This window comes from Rousettus aegyptiacus, unplaced genomic scaffold, assembly GCF_014176215.1.
Source record: "Rousettus aegyptiacus isolate mRouAeg1 unplaced genomic scaffold, mRouAeg1.p scaffold_m13_p_6, whole genome shotgun sequence".
Classification (NCBI taxonomy): Eukaryota; Metazoa; Chordata; class Mammalia; order Chiroptera; family Pteropodidae; genus Rousettus; species Rousettus aegyptiacus.
Genome location: NW_023416309.1, coordinates 73,190,658 through 73,207,556, shown reverse-complemented (window position 1 = coordinate 73,207,556; position 16,899 = coordinate 73,190,658). Strand labels below are relative to the sequence as shown.

Genomic DNA, 16,899 nt, shown 5'->3' with positions numbered 1-16,899 from the left:
CCCCAATTCTTCTCTTTTTCTTTCTCTCTGTTCCCTTTGCCTCCACTGGGGTATATGACAGTCCTGGGCTGTCCTGCAGTGGCCGGGGAGGAGGAGGTTGATGGCTACGAGACGGATCACCAGGATTACTGTGAGGTGTGCCAGCAGGGTGGGGAAATTATTCTATGCGACACCTGCCCTCGTGCCTACCACCTCGTCTGCCTTGATCCTGAGCTTGACCGGGCTCCTGAGGGCAAATGGAGTTGCCCTCACTGTGTGAGTACCTGGCGCCACCATCTTACGGCTCTCGGGGACCCACCCGTCTATTTCCTCCTTGGTTTTGGTTGTCCTTTTCCTACCCCTAGATGCCTGAGGTTCTCAGTAACAGATGTTTAAGTGACCCAGGATTCTAGTTTGTCCTCCCTCCATCTCTTTGCCCACTAAATCAACATTTTTGGAAACTGAAGTGTCTTGTTCCTTCATTCTCACCAGTCTTCTCTGCCTTTCTAGGATTTAAGTGTTCTATCTTTGCCTGTCTTCCAGTCTCTTTCCTTATTTCCTTTCTCCCATCTGTTTTTTATCTGTCCTTGGTCTTCCAGGAGAAGGAGGGGGTACAGTGGGAGGCCAAGGAGGAGGAGGAAGAATATGAAGAGGAAGGAGAGGAAGAAGGAGAGAAGGAGGAAGAAGACGATCACATGGAGTACTGCCGCGTGTGCAAGGATGGTGGGGAGCTCTTGTGCTGTGATGCTTGCATCTCCTCCTACCACATTCATTGTCTGAACCCACCCCTGCCTGACATCCCCAACGGTGAATGGCTGTGTCCCCGATGCACAGTGAGTGTACCCATCTCTCAGTGTTTACTGTCAGCCCAGACTTCTTCCCCAACTCTGGGGCCCAGATGTCCAGCTCTTTCTGTGCTATCCCCTACACTTTGCTTTTGATTCCTTTGTAGGACCCCTCTCCTCCTACTCTAACGATGGGCTCTTTCTGCCTCTTTCTTTCCTCCTCCTTGTTTGTGTGCATTCCAAAGTGCCCTGTGCTGAAAGGCCGAGTGCAGAAGATCCTGCATTGGCGGTGGGGAGAGCCACCCGTGGCAATGCCAGCCCCGCAACAGGCTGATGGAAATCCAGATGCCGCACCTCCTCGTCCTCTTCAAGGCAGATCAGAGCGAGAGTTCTTTGTCAAGTGGGTAGGACTGTCCTACTGGCACTGCTCCTGGGCCAAGGAGCTTCAGGTACATACAAGGTCCTTTCCTTTTCCCTCTCCTGTGACCCCATTTGTTGCTATTCTCTGTCTCTGTCTCTGTCTCTGTCTCTCTCTCTCTTTCATTCTCTTTTTCTTTCTCTTTCTCTTTCTTTCTCTTTCTCTTTCTCTTTCTCTTTTTCTTTCTCTTTCTCTCTCTCTCTCCACTCCCACCCCCTCTCCCTTTCTCTCTCTCTCCCTCCCTCCCCCTTTATTTTCTGGTCTTCCATATAGCCTTTGCTTTCTCTCACTTTAGGCCTCCAGCCCTCACACTGTACCTACTTCCTTAGTTTCCATATGTGGTTCTCTTGGTCTCCAGTCCTTTTTATCTGTTTTCATTAGATTGTTTTCCTTAAATGTAACATAGCCTTTCTTAATTCCATCTCTTTTGTTATCTGTTTTTATCCATGTTTTACCAATATCCTCAGTCTTAATAAACCTATTCCCTGCTTCCTTTTGTTTATTACATCCCCACCCATGTCTCCATTCTGTTTTGTTTCATTGTATTCATTCTCCTGCTTTGGCTTTGATTGTCTCTCATCTCACTTCTTTCATAGCTCCCTTTCCTATGCCATTCCCCCTGCTGGCCTCTTCTCTATTCTTTTTGTCTTCTGGATGGTGGGACTATCTCTTCCCACCTTCCTCTGTACTCCATCAGCTGGAAATCTTCCACTTGGTAATGTACCGAAACTACCAACGGAAAAATGACATGGATGAGCCCCCACCCCTGGACTACGGCTCTGGTGAGGATGATGGGAAGAGTGACAAGCGCAAGGTGAAAGATCCACACTATGCTGAGATGGAGGAGAAGTACTATCGTTTTGGCATCAAGCCAGAGTGGATGACTGTTCACCGTATCATCAACCACAGGTGAATTCTTGGTCCATAGGAAGGCCTTGCTCCTGGGGTATGCCACTCCTCTTGTTGCAGTTATGGCCTCATATTAGTTGATTAACCAAATAATTGATCTAACTGAATAACTCCTGCTGCAGCCTCAATCCTTTTGGCTTTGTTTCTTCTATGGAGATAGAGAAAGCAGCCCAGTCTTGACTTTCATCATTGCTTCCTCTGATCTCTAATAGTATAAGAAATGACACATGAATCTGAGGATCAGGGCATGAAAGGAAAACCTGAAAAACATGCTTTATTTAGAGCAGTGTTTCTAGTACTTCTTTCTTTATAGTACTTATTATTGCTTATTATTATCCTATATATTTATTTTTCTATTTCTTTGTTGCCTTTCCCAATCGAATATGAGCTCCAAGCAAATTGGGGTCATTTGTCTGTCTGTTTTCTTCACCGCTGAATCACCACTATCTGGCATATAGTAGGTGCTTAGTAAATAGTGATTAGATGGACAAAAGATATTGGAAGTCTAGAGGTGTTTTGTGACTGTCGATTTTTAGGAAGCCATCCTGAAAAAGTTAAGGTAGTACTTCAGCCATTCTAAACTCCCTTCCAGTGGTCCACCACTGAGGATTAGGTGACAAATTCTCTGTGTGCCGAAAATTGTGTGTGTTATGAGTTCTTCCCACTTGTGATCCATATTATTTTTCTTCTTCTACCCTACAGTGTGGATAAAAAAGGGAATTACCACTATTTAGTAAAATGGAGAGACTTGCCATATGACCAGTCCACATGGGAGGAGGATGAAATGAACATCCCTGAATATGAAGACCATAAGCAAAGCTACTGGAGACACCGGTGAGGGAGTCAAGTCGTGGGTTAGAGGGAGTCTGAAGATAGGGGCATGAAAGCTAAACTTCCAGCATAAAATTAGGTACAGTAGGGACAGACCTGATGTAGAATTTGGGAGCCTGGGCTGGGTTGTTTGAGGTGGGGTTGGTAAAGAGGCAATGTGAGGAACAGAAATAAGATTTAGCCTGAGTAATGAGGAAGAAGACGCTCAGGAGTAGGAAGGGTTGGCTGTAGAGGTGAAATTCAAGGGGTGAAGATAAAGAGCCTGGGGGAAAGGAAATGCAAGAAAATCTAGATTTATGGAAAGTAGGAGATATGTCTGGAGTGGGTTCAGAAGAGAGTGGGGTGGTACCAAGGAACAGGCCTCACTCATACTCTTTTCCCAGAGAACTGATTATGGGGGAGGACCCTGCCCAGCCCCGTAAGTATAAGAAGAAGAAGAAGGAGCTGCAGGGTGATGGGCCTCCCAGTTCTCCTACTAACGACGTAAGTCCTCTCACTTGGCCTTTCTGTTTCTGGAGCCAAGGTGATTAATTATTTCCCAGGGGCTACTGATAGAACTTTCTAGAGTTTTAACAGCCTGTTTGAACAGTAGCTCTTTTTCGTAATTTAGCCTTGCCCCAAGAGTGGCTGTGAATTTTGGCATGAGAGGGAGAGAGCCACTAGAGATAGTAGCACACAGGACTCTTCCACCAGTTTCCTTCCCCATGGGTTAGTCATTGTTGTTTTAAGGAATGAGAAGAAGGAACTGAAGACTAGAGCTTTCATAAGCTCAGGTTATAGTAGAGGGAATTGTAATCCAACTTTGTATTGGTGCCGGGGAGGAGGGAGGAGGAGACCCAGACCAGAGGAGCAGCTGACAGTTCCCTTGAGCTTTCTTATTTCTTGACTCTACAGCCTACAGTAAAGTATGAGACTCAGCCACGGTTTATCACAGCCACTGGAGGCACACTGCACATGTATCAGTTGGAAGGGTTGAATTGGCTACGCTTCTCATGGGCCCAGGGCACTGACACCATTCTGGCTGATGAGATGGGACTAGGCAAGACCATACAAACCATCGTCTTCCTCTACTCACTCTATAAGGAGGTGCTGAATTCTAGAGTCCCTGATGGGGAAAGCCAGGCTGAGGCCTAGCGTGGACTGGGGAAGGTGGGAGTGGAGGACAAGGGCAGAGGATGCGGGAGGGGCATGGCAGGCAGAGGACTGGGATATACAATCTAGACTAATGGTCCCCCCTACCGTCTATTCCCAGGGCCACACAAAGGGTCCTTTCCTGGTGAGTGCCCCACTCTCTACCATCATTAACTGGGAGCGGGAGTTCCAGATGTGGGCACCCAAGTTCTATGTGGTGACATACACGGGTGACAAGGACAGCCGGGCCATCATTCGTGAGAATGAGTTTTCCTTTGAAGACAATGCCATCAAAGGTGGCAAGAAAGCTTTTAAGATGAAGGTAAGCCCCTCTGCCTCATGTCTTCTAAGACTCTCAAATCTGTCATTTCTTTGCCTCAACCAGGATTTCAGTTTCTTTATTCCCCACTCAGCTTTCTCCCTCTTTTCCTTTACCCAGTCTCACACCTCTGCACTCCAGTCTTGGAGATGTAGCAGGTACTCCCAGGGGTGTCCATGGATCTGTCCATACTGGACAAGTGGTAGAAGTTCAGTAATCCCTGCATAGAATCAAAGTTGGAGGACAGGCTACTGGCTCCCTTTGGGAATCATGGTCAGGACAGGGTGTCTGGGTAAAGAATGGGGGTAGAAGTGCTTGGGTTTCAGGTGGCAACCGAATGGACAATGGTTGTGTTGGCAGAGGGAGGCACAGGTGAAGTTCCATGTTCTCCTGACGTCGTATGAGCTGATCACCATTGATCAGGCAGCACTTGGTTCCATCCGCTGGGCCTGCCTTGTGGTGGATGAGGCCCATCGGCTCAAAAACAACCAGTCCAAGGTGAGTGAGATATCCAGACCTCAGAAACTTGAATTTATGGATGCCCAATTGCCTTAGTCTTACAAAATAAAGTTTCTGCAGTCTGGAAGGCAGGATGCCTGGGAACCTCTAGGGAGAAATCCAGGTTGGAAGAGGGAGAGGACTAGGGATTTGGGGTCTCTGATCCTGAAGGAAATGGAAGCTGGAGACAGGAAAAAGTTGACACCATGGGCCAACCACTTGACACTGATGGGCTCTTCTGCCTTTCCTTGTCCTATTTTCTAGTTTTTCAGGGTCCTCAATGGCTACAAGATAGATCATAAGTTGCTGCTGACAGGGACTCCATTGCAAAATAATCTGGAGGAGCTCTTCCATCTGCTGAACTTCCTTACCCCAGAAAGGTTTAAGTAAGTCACTCCCTAGGGTAGTCTGCAGAGATGAGAGATATAGCGGTTGAGAAGACAAGTGGATGGAGGATTCATCTGGAGTGAAGAATAGAGCCTGAGGTCAAGGGCAGAGAACCTGATAGCTATTCATTTCCTTATCTCCTGGCTGCTAGCAACCTGGAAGGTTTCCTGGAAGAGTTTGCTGACATATCCAAAGAAGACCAGATTAAAAAACTGCATGATTTGCTGGGGCCCCATATGCTGCGGAGGCTCAAGGCTGATGTTTTTAAGAATATGCCAGCCAAGACAGAGCTCATCGTTCGAGTGGAGCTGAGCCCCATGCAGAAGTGAGATGCAAGGCGGGTTAATCTGGACTGGGGGTTGGGGATTTGGTGGCAGCTTTCTGAAAGTTGCTGACCAACTGCAACATCACAATCTCTTCCTTTATTATGTCTCTTTTGTGCCCCCACGCTGGTCTTTAGGAAATACTACAAGTATATCCTGACTCGAAATTTTGAGGCCTTGAATTCGCGAGGTGGTGGAAATCAAGTGTCTCTGCTTAACATCATGATGGACCTTAAGAAGTGCTGCAATCATCCATACCTTTTTCCTGTGGCTGCTATGGTAGATACAAAAGTTGGAAACTGATTGAATGCCTGGCTTTTGAAAGGGGGAGGAATTAAGCATAGGGCTGAAGCTGGGCTGGAAGGCCAGGAACTGGATTTCTGAGAGCAGTAGAGATTTAAAAGTTGTGGAAGCTGGATTTGGGCTTCCAGCTTTCTAGGCACAGTCAGAATGTAGGGACACATTTCCTGACTCCATTTTCCTCATTTTTCAGGAGTCCCCAAAACTCCCCAGTGGAGCTTATGAGGGTGGGGCACTTATTAAGGCATCTGGGAAGCTCATGCTGCTGCAGAAGATGCTACGGAAGCTGAAGGAGCAAGGACACAGAGTGCTCATCTTCTCGCAGGTGACCCAGCCCTGTAGCTCATTCTCACCATCAGACTAATCCCTTACCTCATTCCTGTGGCTGCCATGGTATCAGAGGTTAGGATGACACCCATAAGAGTTTCTGGTATAGCTAAGTTCCTCTTGGCTTCTGATCTCTGTTCTTTGGAAGTTGTAGTCCAGCTTCTTTTAAACTGGGTGGAGAGAAGGGGAGGGTGAGCCACTGCCTCCTCGAGGAGGTCTCTGGGGCCTGGTATTTTTTCTTAACCTTTTGGGGGAGGGGAGGAAAGCCAGACCTTTTGGAAATCTGTTGAAGGTTATGGGTCTGCTCTCCCGGAAAGCTGCATACACAATTATACAATTTGTGTACAGGTTTTCAAGGGGTTCATAGATTTCTTTGAAACCTTTTCATAGGTCTCAGGGAAGAACTTCTGCCTTAGGAAAAATTATCCTCAATCAAGAGAATATGACAAGAATGAGGAATAGTTGGGGGTAGGGGAAGCAGCACCATGAAAACACAGAATAGGGCAGGGGTACAAATATAAAGATTGGGGTTGAGGGATTGTAAAGGGATAGTTAGAACAGACAGGGCCCACCCCACTGCCTCGTCACTGTAGACTCCTGTTTCTCTTGCTCTAGATGACCAAAATGTTAGACTTGCTAGAGGACTTCTTAGACTACGAAGGCTACAAGTATGAGCGCATTGATGGTGGCATCACTGGTGCCCTGAGGCAGGAGGCCATTGATCGATTCAATGGTGAGGGGGCGAGAACCCTTGGTCCCTGCTGGGTATGGGAGGCCCAAGAAACCTGTGCCTAGGTCCCTGGGTTGGGAGGGGGCTGGCCTGGGAGGAAACTAGCCACTTGGGCTTTTGAGTTGGGGACACAGTTGTTTGTAGTCAGGGAACATCTAGGAGTAGATAGACAGAAATGCTGGCTACGAGAAAAGCTTGGTCTAATTCTCACCTCCTAGCTCCTGGGGCCCAACAGTTCTGCTTCCTCCTGTCCACTCGAGCTGGGGGCTTGGGCATCAATCTGGCCACTGCTGACACTGTCATCATCTTCGATTCTGACTGGAACCCCCATAATGACATCCAGGTGGGAACTCACTTCTTAGAACTCCTGCACCATTTGGCAAGGAGACATGGGTTCATAGAGGAGGCTGTTGTGCTTTGGGGTCAGAAATAAACCTTTTGGGGGATAGAAGATCCTTCCTTGCTAGCTCCCTTTCCAGAGTATGTGAGTGTTGTCTCCCCTGCCTCACCCCTGGCCCATCCCTGCTTTCTCTCACCCATGCAGGCCTTTAGCCGTGCTCATCGGATTGGCCAGGCCAACAAAGTGATGATTTACCGGTTTGTGACTCGTGCGTCAGTGGAAGAGCGAATCACACAAGTGGCCAAGAGGAAGATGATGTTGACACATCTGGTGGTGCGGCCTGGTCTGGGCTCCAAGGCAGGCTCTATGTCCAAGCAAGAGCTGGATGACATCCTCAAATTTGGCACTGAGGAGCTATTTAAGGATGAAAATGAGGGTGAGAACCTTTTCTGCAGCTCCCTGAAAGCAGCCCCCTGCTCTCCTGTGAGCACTTCTCTTCTGAAACTCTTCAAGAAAAACTCTTCTGTGCAGTCTGTGGAGGAAGTTTGGCCTCTTTCCTTACATGTAGGGTTGAAAACCAACAAATCTCTTCATAGACTCCCAGGGAAAGGTTCTTCTCCAGAGCTGCTGTGGAAGGGAAGCAAAGTAGAATGCTTTCCTTTCATCTTTCTAAAGTTCTATCCAAGGTTCTGGTTGGAACTCACAGTTCCCTCTTGTTCCCCATCTCCACCAGGGGAGAATAAAGAGGAGGACAGCAGTGTGATTCATTACGACAATGAGGCCATTGCTCGGTTGTTGGACCGGAACCAGGATGCAACTGAGGACACTGATGTACAGAACATGAACGAATATCTCAGTTCTTTCAAGGTGGCCCAGTACGTGGTGCGAGAGGAAGACAAGGTGAGAGGCTGGGGCCAGGCACTGTCTATCCCAGGCTGTCTCTAAAGGGCAGTGTCCTTTACTGGATCTCAAAATAGAAGGATTCTCCCTTCCTCTTGTTTTTTTTAAATCTGATTCCTTAGCCATAGTGCCCAGCAAAGAGCAGTAGTGGATCGTAAACAACTTCTTGGTCTAATGGGTAACACTGGATTTTGGAGAAAGACTTAGGCACAGAAAGCACGAATAAACATGGAGGGGTACTCTCTGAGTTGAGAAAGAGGGATGCAGAGGGCACTAGAGGAAAGGCTTAGAAAAAGGAAATAACAAGGAGGAAAAGTATTCTGCAGGTAGGAGATAAGGGAAAGGAAAATGCAATGTTCAGAAAATGTACAGAGTTAAAGAGATCTAGGGGGCAGAAGGAAGAAGGACTGGGTGAAGACAGAGGCTGCCAGCGTTCATTCTGCTGCCCTTCAGATTGAGGAGATCGAACGAGAGATCATCAAGCAGGAGGAGAATGTGGATCCTGACTACTGGGAGAAGCTGCTGAGGCATCACTATGAGCAGCAACAGGAAGACCTAGCCCGGAATCTTGGCAAGGGCAAGCGGGTTCGAAAGCAAGTTAACTACAATGATGCTGCTCAGGAGGACCAAGGTGAGGACTGCCCCCAATACAGGAACTGAAAAATAAAGAATGCTGAGGAGGGGCCTGGAGGTTAGAAGTATTTAGTGGGAAAGAGAGGGGCCTAGAGGTCAGGACCTTCCCTACTAAAAGAGAAAGAAATTAGAAAGTATCGGTAGGAGCTACCTTGAGGCCAGGTGGGTTTGCAGGCAATCTAAACTATCTGGTGGTTGTGGAGGCCTCGTGTGGACACCCACCTGCCCTTCTTTAGAGCAAGTTACACAGGATTCAGGAGGTGCCCAGAGATAAAGTGGGTGGTGAATGGACATGGTTTAGGATATATGGCCCCGAAGTCAGACTGTGGGCGGTTATTCAGCATCCCCAGGAGGACGAAGGTCAGAGTGAAGGTGCAGAAGTCTCTGAGGAGAGACCTCCAAGTGGAAAGGTCCTGGCAGGGACTTGTCCAGGGAGCCATCACTGACCACTAAACCCTTTCCCTTTGCAGATAACCAGTCAGAATACTCCGTGGGATCAGAGGAGGAGGATGAAGACTTTGATGAGCGTCCTGAAGGTGGCATCTCTTTTCCTGATTTTCTATCACATCTCTTCCCATCTCACTTCCCATGGTCCTTTAAGCCACAGTTTTTATGTAAATAACACTTTTTTGTAGAAAAAGTAAAGATTACAGATAAGCAAAAAGACATGAAAAAAGAAACAACCAGTCTTAACCACTGTTAAAATTTGGAGTATATAACCATGCAGGCTTAAATGCCTAGATGAGAGATCAAGAAAGGTTCTATCATTTTATGTTCTTAGTAATCTTGCTTGCATCAAATATTTGTTTTTAATTTTTTTAATATGATTTGATTCTTTTAGATCTACTGAGTTAGTAGTTCTGTAAGTGCTTGGAAGAAAATTAGATGTGATACAGGCCTTCCCTGAGTTTTGTATCTTATGGGAATGGGGTGCTGGGAAGACTGAGAGGTGGAGAAGGTGGTGTATCTACTAACTGGCATTACCCCTGCCCAGGGCGTCGACAGTCAAAGAGGCAGCTCCGTAATGAAAAGGATAAACCGCTGCCTCCACTTCTGGCTCGAGTTGGGGGCAACATTGAGGTGAGAACTGGGCCCAAGCCCCTGAGAGTTTCCTCAGGAGAGAATGAAGGCTGGGGTTTTGGAAATTTAATTACTGAGGGGAGAAAGGATCAAGAAATGAGTTCTCTGGATATCAATACTCACCCTCATCTTCAGGTGTTGGGATTCAACACGCGTCAGCGGAAGGCTTTCCTCAATGCTGTCATGCGCTGGGGGATGCCACCACAGGATGCCTTCACCACTCAGTGGCTGGTGCGGGACCTAAGGGGCAAGACTGAGAAGGAGTTCAAGTGAGTGTGGGTGATATGGGCCCGAGTTGGATGAAAGGGTAAGAGCTTTGGATGTTACTTTCTTCCTCTTGGCTGCCACATGATGTGACCTTACTCAACTGACCATCACGCTCCCTGCCATACAGCAGTTCCTGGCTTGGTTTCCTGGGGGGTGACCTCAGCTTGCTCTACCTCCCCTCAGACAAGCCTAAAGTAAAGAGGCCAGGCTTCCTTCCCCGTGGGAGAGGTGGTTAAGAAAGGAGCCTCTCCCGGACTGTTCTCGCCTCACATTCACTTGGCCACGATAAGTGGATAGGGGAGCTGGTGGAAAGGATGAATAGCTGACTGATGGGGCCTAGGAACAAAGTACCAAAGCCAAGGAGACAGTGGAAAAGCAAGAGGTGGGGCAGATTGGGGGTTAGGATTTATAGGGCTGGCAATGGTGAGATTGAGAGGCCCAGGGGAGGATTCCTGGAGGCACCCAGGGAGTTTAGGATATAGGGGTTCAGTAATCCTTGTGCCCCCCTCACTTCACTGTGTCCTTCCTAAGGCTCTCCTAACCTACCTTCCACCCCCATGCTCCTTAGGGCCTATGTGTCTTTGTTCATGCGCCATCTCTGTGAGCCTGGGGCAGATGGCTCGGAAACGTTTGCTGACGGGGTCCCTCGGGAGGGCCTGAGTCGCCAGCAAGTGTTGACCCGCATTGGAGTTATGTCTCTCGTCAAGAAGAAGGTATCTATCTTCCCCTCACCAGAAGAATCAGGCTGGCCTCCTTGGGCCCTGTTTTTTCTCTGCCTTTTATTCCTGAGTTCCAGACTGAGGCTGGTGAGAGATGAAACGGGACTGGAGCTTATCACTTTACTACCACCCTCTCCCCCTTCAGGTACAGGAGTTTGAGCATATCAATGGGCGCTGGTCGATGCCTGAGCTGATGCCTGACCCTAGTGCTGACTCTAAGCGCTCCTCCAGAGCCTCCTCTCCTACCAAAACGTCACCTACCACCCCTGAAGCTTCTGCTACAAACAGTCCTTGTACCTCTAAACCTGGTAATTGGATCAGGATGGTGGGAGAGATGGAGATGAACCCATTGTCTGATGGGGTCAGACTTAAAGGAATGGGAGTCAATATGGGGGAGTTTCTGCCTCCTTCACTTTGCCTTCTCCATGTAGCTACTCCAGCTCCAAGTGAGAAAGGAGATGGCATAAGGACACCGCTTGAGAAAGATGAAGCTGAAAACCAAGAGGAGAAGCCAGAGAAGAATAGCAGAATTGGGGAGAAGATGGAGACAGAGGTGTGTGACTACCTGGCTCCCTTGAAGGAAGGGAATCAGGGGTCTTGGAGGCCGAGCTCTAGAAACTCTTCAGTTCATCCTGGTCCATTGTTCTCTTCCAGGCTGATGCCCCTAGCCCAGCCCCATCACTTGGGGAGCGGCTGGAGCCAAGGAAGATTCCTCTAGAGGATGAGGTGCCAGGATTACCTGTAGAGATGGAGCCTGAACCTGGGTATCAGGGGGACAGAGAGAAGTCAGGTGGGTGCATGGCCTTAGGGGTAACTGGGGGCTTAAAATTTGGGAGTTCCCTCTTCTGGGGTCAGGGAATGAGGGTGACATCTTCCCTCCTGTCCCCTACCCCCTCCCACAGCCACAGAGTCGACGCCAGGAGAGAGGGGGGAGGAGAAGCCGTTGGATGGACAGGAACACAGGGAGAGGCCGGAGGGGGAAACAGGGGATTTGGGCAAGAGAGGTAATGGGTAGAAGGACTGGGTCTCTGAGGGAATCAAGGGAGGTGTAATCCGGGGGACCAAATGCCTGAGTCCTGGGTGGGTAGCTGTTTCAAGGGTCAGTACAGTACAGGGAGTAGTCTTGGGACCTGGGAGAAGCGCGTCCTGAGGTGTGAGCTCTGCCTCATCTGCCCTAGCAGAAGATGTAAAAGGAGACCGAGAGCTTCGACCTGGGCCTCCTCGAGATGAGCCGCGGTCCAATGGGCGACGTGAGGAGAAGGCAGAGAAGCCGCGGTTCATGTTCAATATCGCAGACGGTGGCTTCACAGGTGTGGGGGGTCTCTCTCACTGCCACCTACTCTTCACTGGAATTTGCTCATGCTCATGGGGTTTCTCATTTTGCCTGAGGCTTCCCGCTACCTTTAATTCCAAGTAACCACTAATGAAATAGTACATGCTATTTCTGCTCCTTGCCTTCAGTCCTTCTCAAGTGTATTCCTAACTCTAAAGTTATCTTTAATCCTACCTTAATTCTTAATACTAACTTGAACATTGTTTGTAACTACCTTTATTCCTATCCCCCTAACCTTACCTTGACCTGTTTCTTTTAAAGAGCCCTTAGTCCTCTACCGCTATTCAGTTCCTTCATCTATACCTGTCTGTTGGGCTGGATGTGGTTTGAAAACTCCTAATGCCTCATCCATCTTATGTTCTCTTTCCAGAGCTTCATACACTGTGGCAGAATGAGGAAAGAGCAGCTATTTCCTCGGGGAAACTCAATGAGATCTGGCACCGAAGACATGACTATTGGCTTCTGGCTGGGATTGTCCTGTATCCTTTAACAAAAATACAAGGGAAAAAAGGTTCTCTCAACCTGGAGAGAGGGGAATTACAGAGAAGAGGAGTCCACATGGCGGGAAGGGGGACTAGTGCCACACTTTGGGGAGATCGTGCCAAAAGGCAGATATGTTCACAGCCTAGCCCATCCCTGTTAAATTCCTTGATGGTCCCCTTCATCGGCAGTCATGGCTATGCACGGTGGCAGGACATTCAGAACGATGCTCAGTTTGCCATTATCAATGAGCCATTTAAAACTGAAGCCAATAAAGGGAATTTTCTGGAGATGAAAAATAAGTTTCTGGCCCGGAGATTCAAGGTGGGGATAAGGAATGAAAGAAACAGTGTTGAAGAGGGACTTGTGTCAGTGGTGGAAGCAGATCTGGTTGGATGTAGCAAAGGTTAACACTTTGAGAGTGGCGGCAACGCTAGAGTTCATGACCAGAGTGTAGCTTCATGTTTGGGGCTGGTCTGGATCTGGGTTAGTGATGGGGTCACAGTATTGGTGTGGAGCTAGGGATGCCCTGGGCCAGAGGTAAGGGCAATGTGGGTCTCCAGGGTTGTGTCTGGGCCCCCATCCACTTGCCTACTGCTGTCAGGTCCCTGCACTACCCCCCCCCCCTGTGCCCTCAGCTCCTGGAGCAGGCGCTGGTGATTGAGGAGCAGCTTCGGCGGGCGGCCTACCTGAACCTATCACAGGAGCCGGCGCACCCCGCCATGGCCCTCCACGCCCGCTTCGCCGAGGCCGAGTGCCTGGCTGAGAGCCACCAGCACCTCTCCAAGGAGTCGCTGGCAGGGAACAAGCCAGCCAACGCCGTACTGCACAAGGGTAAGGGCCGCGGCGGCCCCGCGCGGGGGAGGGCCCACAACGCTGCGTAAGTCTTCACCCCGCACCCCTCAAAATCTTCCCCTCTGACCCTTTTACCCTCTGAACCACCCCCCTCTGACCTCTAACCCCACCCCTGACCCACTTGGCAGCCCCTTGGTTTTTAGTCTCTAGGATTTGTGCAGCCAGCCCTTATCCGTGCCTCATAGCATTCACATCAGTGCCTAATAGAGGGACTCCCCCCACAAAACTCCATGAGAGTGTGCCATGTTCCCTTCACAGGACAGAATTTCACTGACCCACACACTTGCCATACTGCTAATAGCACCCTCTCCAGGGTCTTGGCCTGTGTATAGTTCACAAAACTCCTTAACCCCAGTCCCACAAATCACATTCCTCATGACTCATTTACCCCAGGAGGCAGGTACTACCACCATCCCACCCTCTGACCTTACCCCATGAAACTTCCCTTTGACCTTCAACCCTTCCTCCCAAACCCTCTTACCTAGAAAATAATAGATTAAGTTCAAACACCCTTTAACCATCTAATCCTGTCTGATGTAGTGACTGACTCCTGGCCCCTTTGATTCCTGTTCTGATTCCTCGAATCTGTAATGCTGACCCTCTAACTTCCCTCCCCAGTTACATATATAAAACCTGATCCTTAAATCTTTAACACCACTTACCACCTCCCATGCCTCCTATTTCCTCCCCATCATCCCCAACCCAAAAACATCATTCTTCCAGTATGGGATGTTCTGACAACTCCCCGCCCCCATGTCTTCCAATGTCCTCCCCATCTCCCTTTTTCTCCAAATTCCCTTTTCCTTGCTTCTCTCTTCATCTCTCTCTGTGGTGATCTGATCTCTGCCTCTTTACCTGACACTTATTTTCCTTCCCCGAGTCACCTCTTTTTCTGTCTCCATCTATCATTTTTCTTTTTCTCTGGTTCTTTGACATCCGTGTTCTCTTGCTCTCTTTTTCTGACTTTATCTGTCCATCTTACTCCTCGTCTCTTTTCCTGGCTCCATCTCTTCCTTTCCCTGTCTTTCTCTTGCCCTTCTTTCTCTGTGGCCCGGGCCCCAGTTCTGAACCAGCTGGAGGAGTTGCTGAGCGACATGAAGGCAGACGTGACCCGCCTGCCAGCCACGCTGTCTCGAATACCCCCCATCGCAGCCCGCCTTCAGATGTCCGAGCGCAGCATCCTCAGCCGGCTGGCCAGCAAGGGCACAGAGCCTCACCCCACACCGGTAACCCCCTTTCCCTCTAACTCCATTTTCCCTGTTGGTACTTCTCCTGCGCATATATAGACACTTCCATCTGATTCTATACAATATGGAAAAAAATGATTTACTCCATCACACTCATCACCCTTGAGTCTCCATGCCTATATGTTACACCATACCTCAGTAGGTCTGGAGTTTGTCCTATGACATTTCCTTTATAGTTTTCCTTTCAGAATGTGGACTCTCTAACTTGGGCTTGCTCTCTATTCCAGGCCTTCCCCCCGGGTCCCTACGCTACACCTCCAGGGTACGGGGCAGCCTTCAGCGCCGCTCCCGTAGGGGCCCTGGCCGTCGCAGGCGCCAATTACAGCCAGATGCCTGCAGGGTCCTTCATCACAGGTCAGCTGATGATTTCCTCCCATTCCTCCCTAAGCTTCATCACTGTTCAGCTGCCCTTTAATGGGTATAGCGCATCTCATTTCCTTGGAAGTACCAGTGTTTTATGGAAAGGAGTTGTTCTGGGCTTTGTTCTTCCTATCCCTTTAACTGCTCTTCCATTCCCATGGTCAAAAACCTCATCCAGGGTTTCAGTGTTTCTGTGGCTTGGTACCTCTTACCTGAGCCTCCTCTATCTGGGTTCCTTCAGAGAAAAAGAATATTAAATGAAGGGGTTTTGGTGAGAGTGGAAATGTGTTCAGTCATGTAGACAAGGAGAATCTCAGGGAGGAGGGGTTCAACCTGGTTTTCCCACCCCTACCCTACACAATCAGAAATGGCATGAGGTGACCTACAAGTGAGAATAAATATAGTATTGTCAGAAAGTGATGTTTGGGAGTGAAGTAGGGATTGACCGTTCCTCACCTTCTTTCCAAACAGCCGCCACCAACGGCCCTCCAGTGCTGGTGAAGAAGGAGAAGGAAATGGCGGGGGCATTGGTGTCGGACGGGCTGGATCGGAAGGAGCCCCGAGCCGGGGAGGTGATTTGTATAGACGACTGACCGGATCCCAGGCCTGCCCTTCACCCAGGCCCCGTGCTCGAGGCCGACCCCCAGCTCAGTCTCTGGGGCCTGCTGCCAATCCTCCGCCTTCTCCATCCCCTGGGCCACCACTGGGCTAGGAGCCCCTTCGCCCCTCTTCAACACCTGTCTTCGAGAAGGGCCCTTTGTCTTTCTCCACTCCTGCACACTTTTCCCCCCACGCTTTGAAGACTGTGCTGGTGAGAGGAAGTCTGGGTGGGAGATGGTTAGCAGGGTCTTCCAAGTACTTTTATCCCCCACTGCCAAACGTACATAGCTTCTCAATAAATGGTTGTGGGGAGGAAAGAGGTGGAGCCTCCCCAGTCTTTATTTCTTCAATATATGCTCCATCTTGTGCAAGAGTGGGGAATTAGCATTGCCTGGCCATTAGTAACTTTCCTAGGAGAAGAGGTTTGAAGAGAGGAGGGGGACTTGAGATAGGGATAACAGTGAGCCCTGGAAAGGAGGAAGGGAAGAGGAGGGGTGACTGCATGTTTCCTTCCCCTACCTCTCCCCAAGTGGAGGGTAGAACAGTTACAAGGTAGGGAGTCAATTGCTGTTCCGCCTCAGAATAAAGGCGCCTTTCACTGGCTCAGTTACCTCCTGTGTACTGGCATCTTGTGTTGGGCATCTTCCCACCCCCAACCCCCTGCCAGGGACCAAGGACCACCCTACAAAGTCTAATGGTTGGGTGATACTCCCTCAAGCCAAAGAGGAGCTCCCCGGTCTGTCCTAGGGACCCAAGTAACATAGAAAGGGTGGGAGAAAACACAATGGGCCAGATATTGGGGAAGCCTCCAGCTTGAGGCCCAGGTTCTTAGAGGACTTCTCCCCCTGCTCCTGAAGGCCTGGATATGGACCAAATTTAAGTGGGTCAGTTGGGGGCCTAGTCAAGGGACTGCCTTGCCTTTGGGACTAGAGCAGAATAGTGGAGGGCAGGGTGGGGAGACACCCTCCTCCCCAGGAGGGGCTGAGGAGAGTGGCAGTTTGCATGGCGAACCCCCCACTTCCTCTTTGCTGCCCCTTCACTTTCTCGCTGACCCTTTCCCAGTCTCTTCACACTCACTCCTGGTCTGTCCCAATCCCCTCTTCTGTATCAGGTTTATTGGTTGTACATATAAATTATACTTTCCTTTC

At 49.4% G+C, this 16,899-nt stretch overlaps 1 protein-coding gene and 1 non-coding gene across 19 annotated transcripts in view; both read left to right on the top strand.

Annotated features, from left to right (window-relative positions):
• CHD3 (chromodomain helicase DNA binding protein 3) overlaps positions 1 to 16,899 on the top strand; it is a 25,183-nt gene extending 8,284 nt beyond the window's left edge. For 4 of the 18 annotated variants that reach the window (XM_036223251.1, XM_036223244.1, XM_036223245.1 and 1 more), the window contains 32 exons: positions 62 to 255; positions 579 to 812; positions 1,010 to 1,213; positions 1,880 to 2,091; positions 2,794 to 2,925; positions 3,306 to 3,405; positions 3,817 to 4,008; positions 4,175 to 4,375; positions 4,733 to 4,870; positions 5,135 to 5,256; positions 5,409 to 5,582; positions 5,718 to 5,859; positions 6,074 to 6,205; positions 6,823 to 6,940; positions 7,156 to 7,280; positions 7,482 to 7,713; positions 8,011 to 8,177; positions 8,631 to 8,808; positions 9,281 to 9,346; positions 9,805 to 9,890; positions 10,026 to 10,159; positions 10,726 to 10,870; positions 11,022 to 11,429; positions 11,531 to 11,666; positions 11,779 to 11,880; positions 12,058 to 12,186; positions 12,580 to 12,688; positions 12,881 to 13,013; positions 13,328 to 13,569; positions 14,607 to 14,770; positions 15,019 to 15,145; positions 15,623 to 16,899. In XM_036223251.1, coding sequence (XP_036079144.1) covers positions 62 to 255; positions 579 to 812; positions 1,010 to 1,213; positions 1,880 to 2,091; positions 2,794 to 2,925; positions 3,306 to 3,405; positions 3,817 to 4,008; positions 4,175 to 4,375; positions 4,733 to 4,870; positions 5,135 to 5,256; positions 5,409 to 5,582; positions 5,718 to 5,859; positions 6,074 to 6,205; positions 6,823 to 6,940; positions 7,156 to 7,280; positions 7,482 to 7,713; positions 8,011 to 8,177; positions 8,631 to 8,808; positions 9,281 to 9,346; positions 9,805 to 9,890; positions 10,026 to 10,159; positions 10,726 to 10,870; positions 11,022 to 11,429; positions 11,531 to 11,666; positions 11,779 to 11,880; positions 12,058 to 12,186; positions 12,580 to 12,688; positions 12,881 to 13,013; positions 13,328 to 13,569; positions 14,607 to 14,770; positions 15,019 to 15,145; positions 15,623 to 15,863 — 5,219 coding nt within the window. In that variant the 3' untranslated portion in view covers positions 15,864 to 16,899. Of the gene's footprint in view, positions 1 to 61; positions 256 to 578; positions 813 to 1,009; positions 1,214 to 1,879; positions 2,092 to 2,793; positions 2,926 to 3,305; positions 3,406 to 3,816; positions 4,009 to 4,174; positions 4,376 to 4,732; positions 4,871 to 5,134; positions 5,257 to 5,408; positions 5,583 to 5,717; positions 5,860 to 6,073; positions 6,206 to 6,822; positions 6,941 to 7,155; positions 7,281 to 7,481; positions 7,714 to 8,010; positions 8,178 to 8,630; positions 8,809 to 9,280; positions 9,347 to 9,804; positions 9,891 to 10,025; positions 10,160 to 10,725; positions 10,871 to 11,021; positions 11,430 to 11,530; positions 11,667 to 11,778; positions 11,881 to 12,054; positions 12,187 to 12,579; positions 12,689 to 12,880; positions 13,014 to 13,327; positions 13,570 to 13,672; positions 14,771 to 15,018; positions 15,146 to 15,622 lie in introns of those variants that run through there. The other 14 variants (XM_036223257.1, XM_036223255.1, XM_016154756.2 and 11 more) reach the window with 10 other exon arrangements.
• Positions 10,292 to 10,431, top strand: LOC118604463. Its single transcript, XR_004951765.1, has one exon.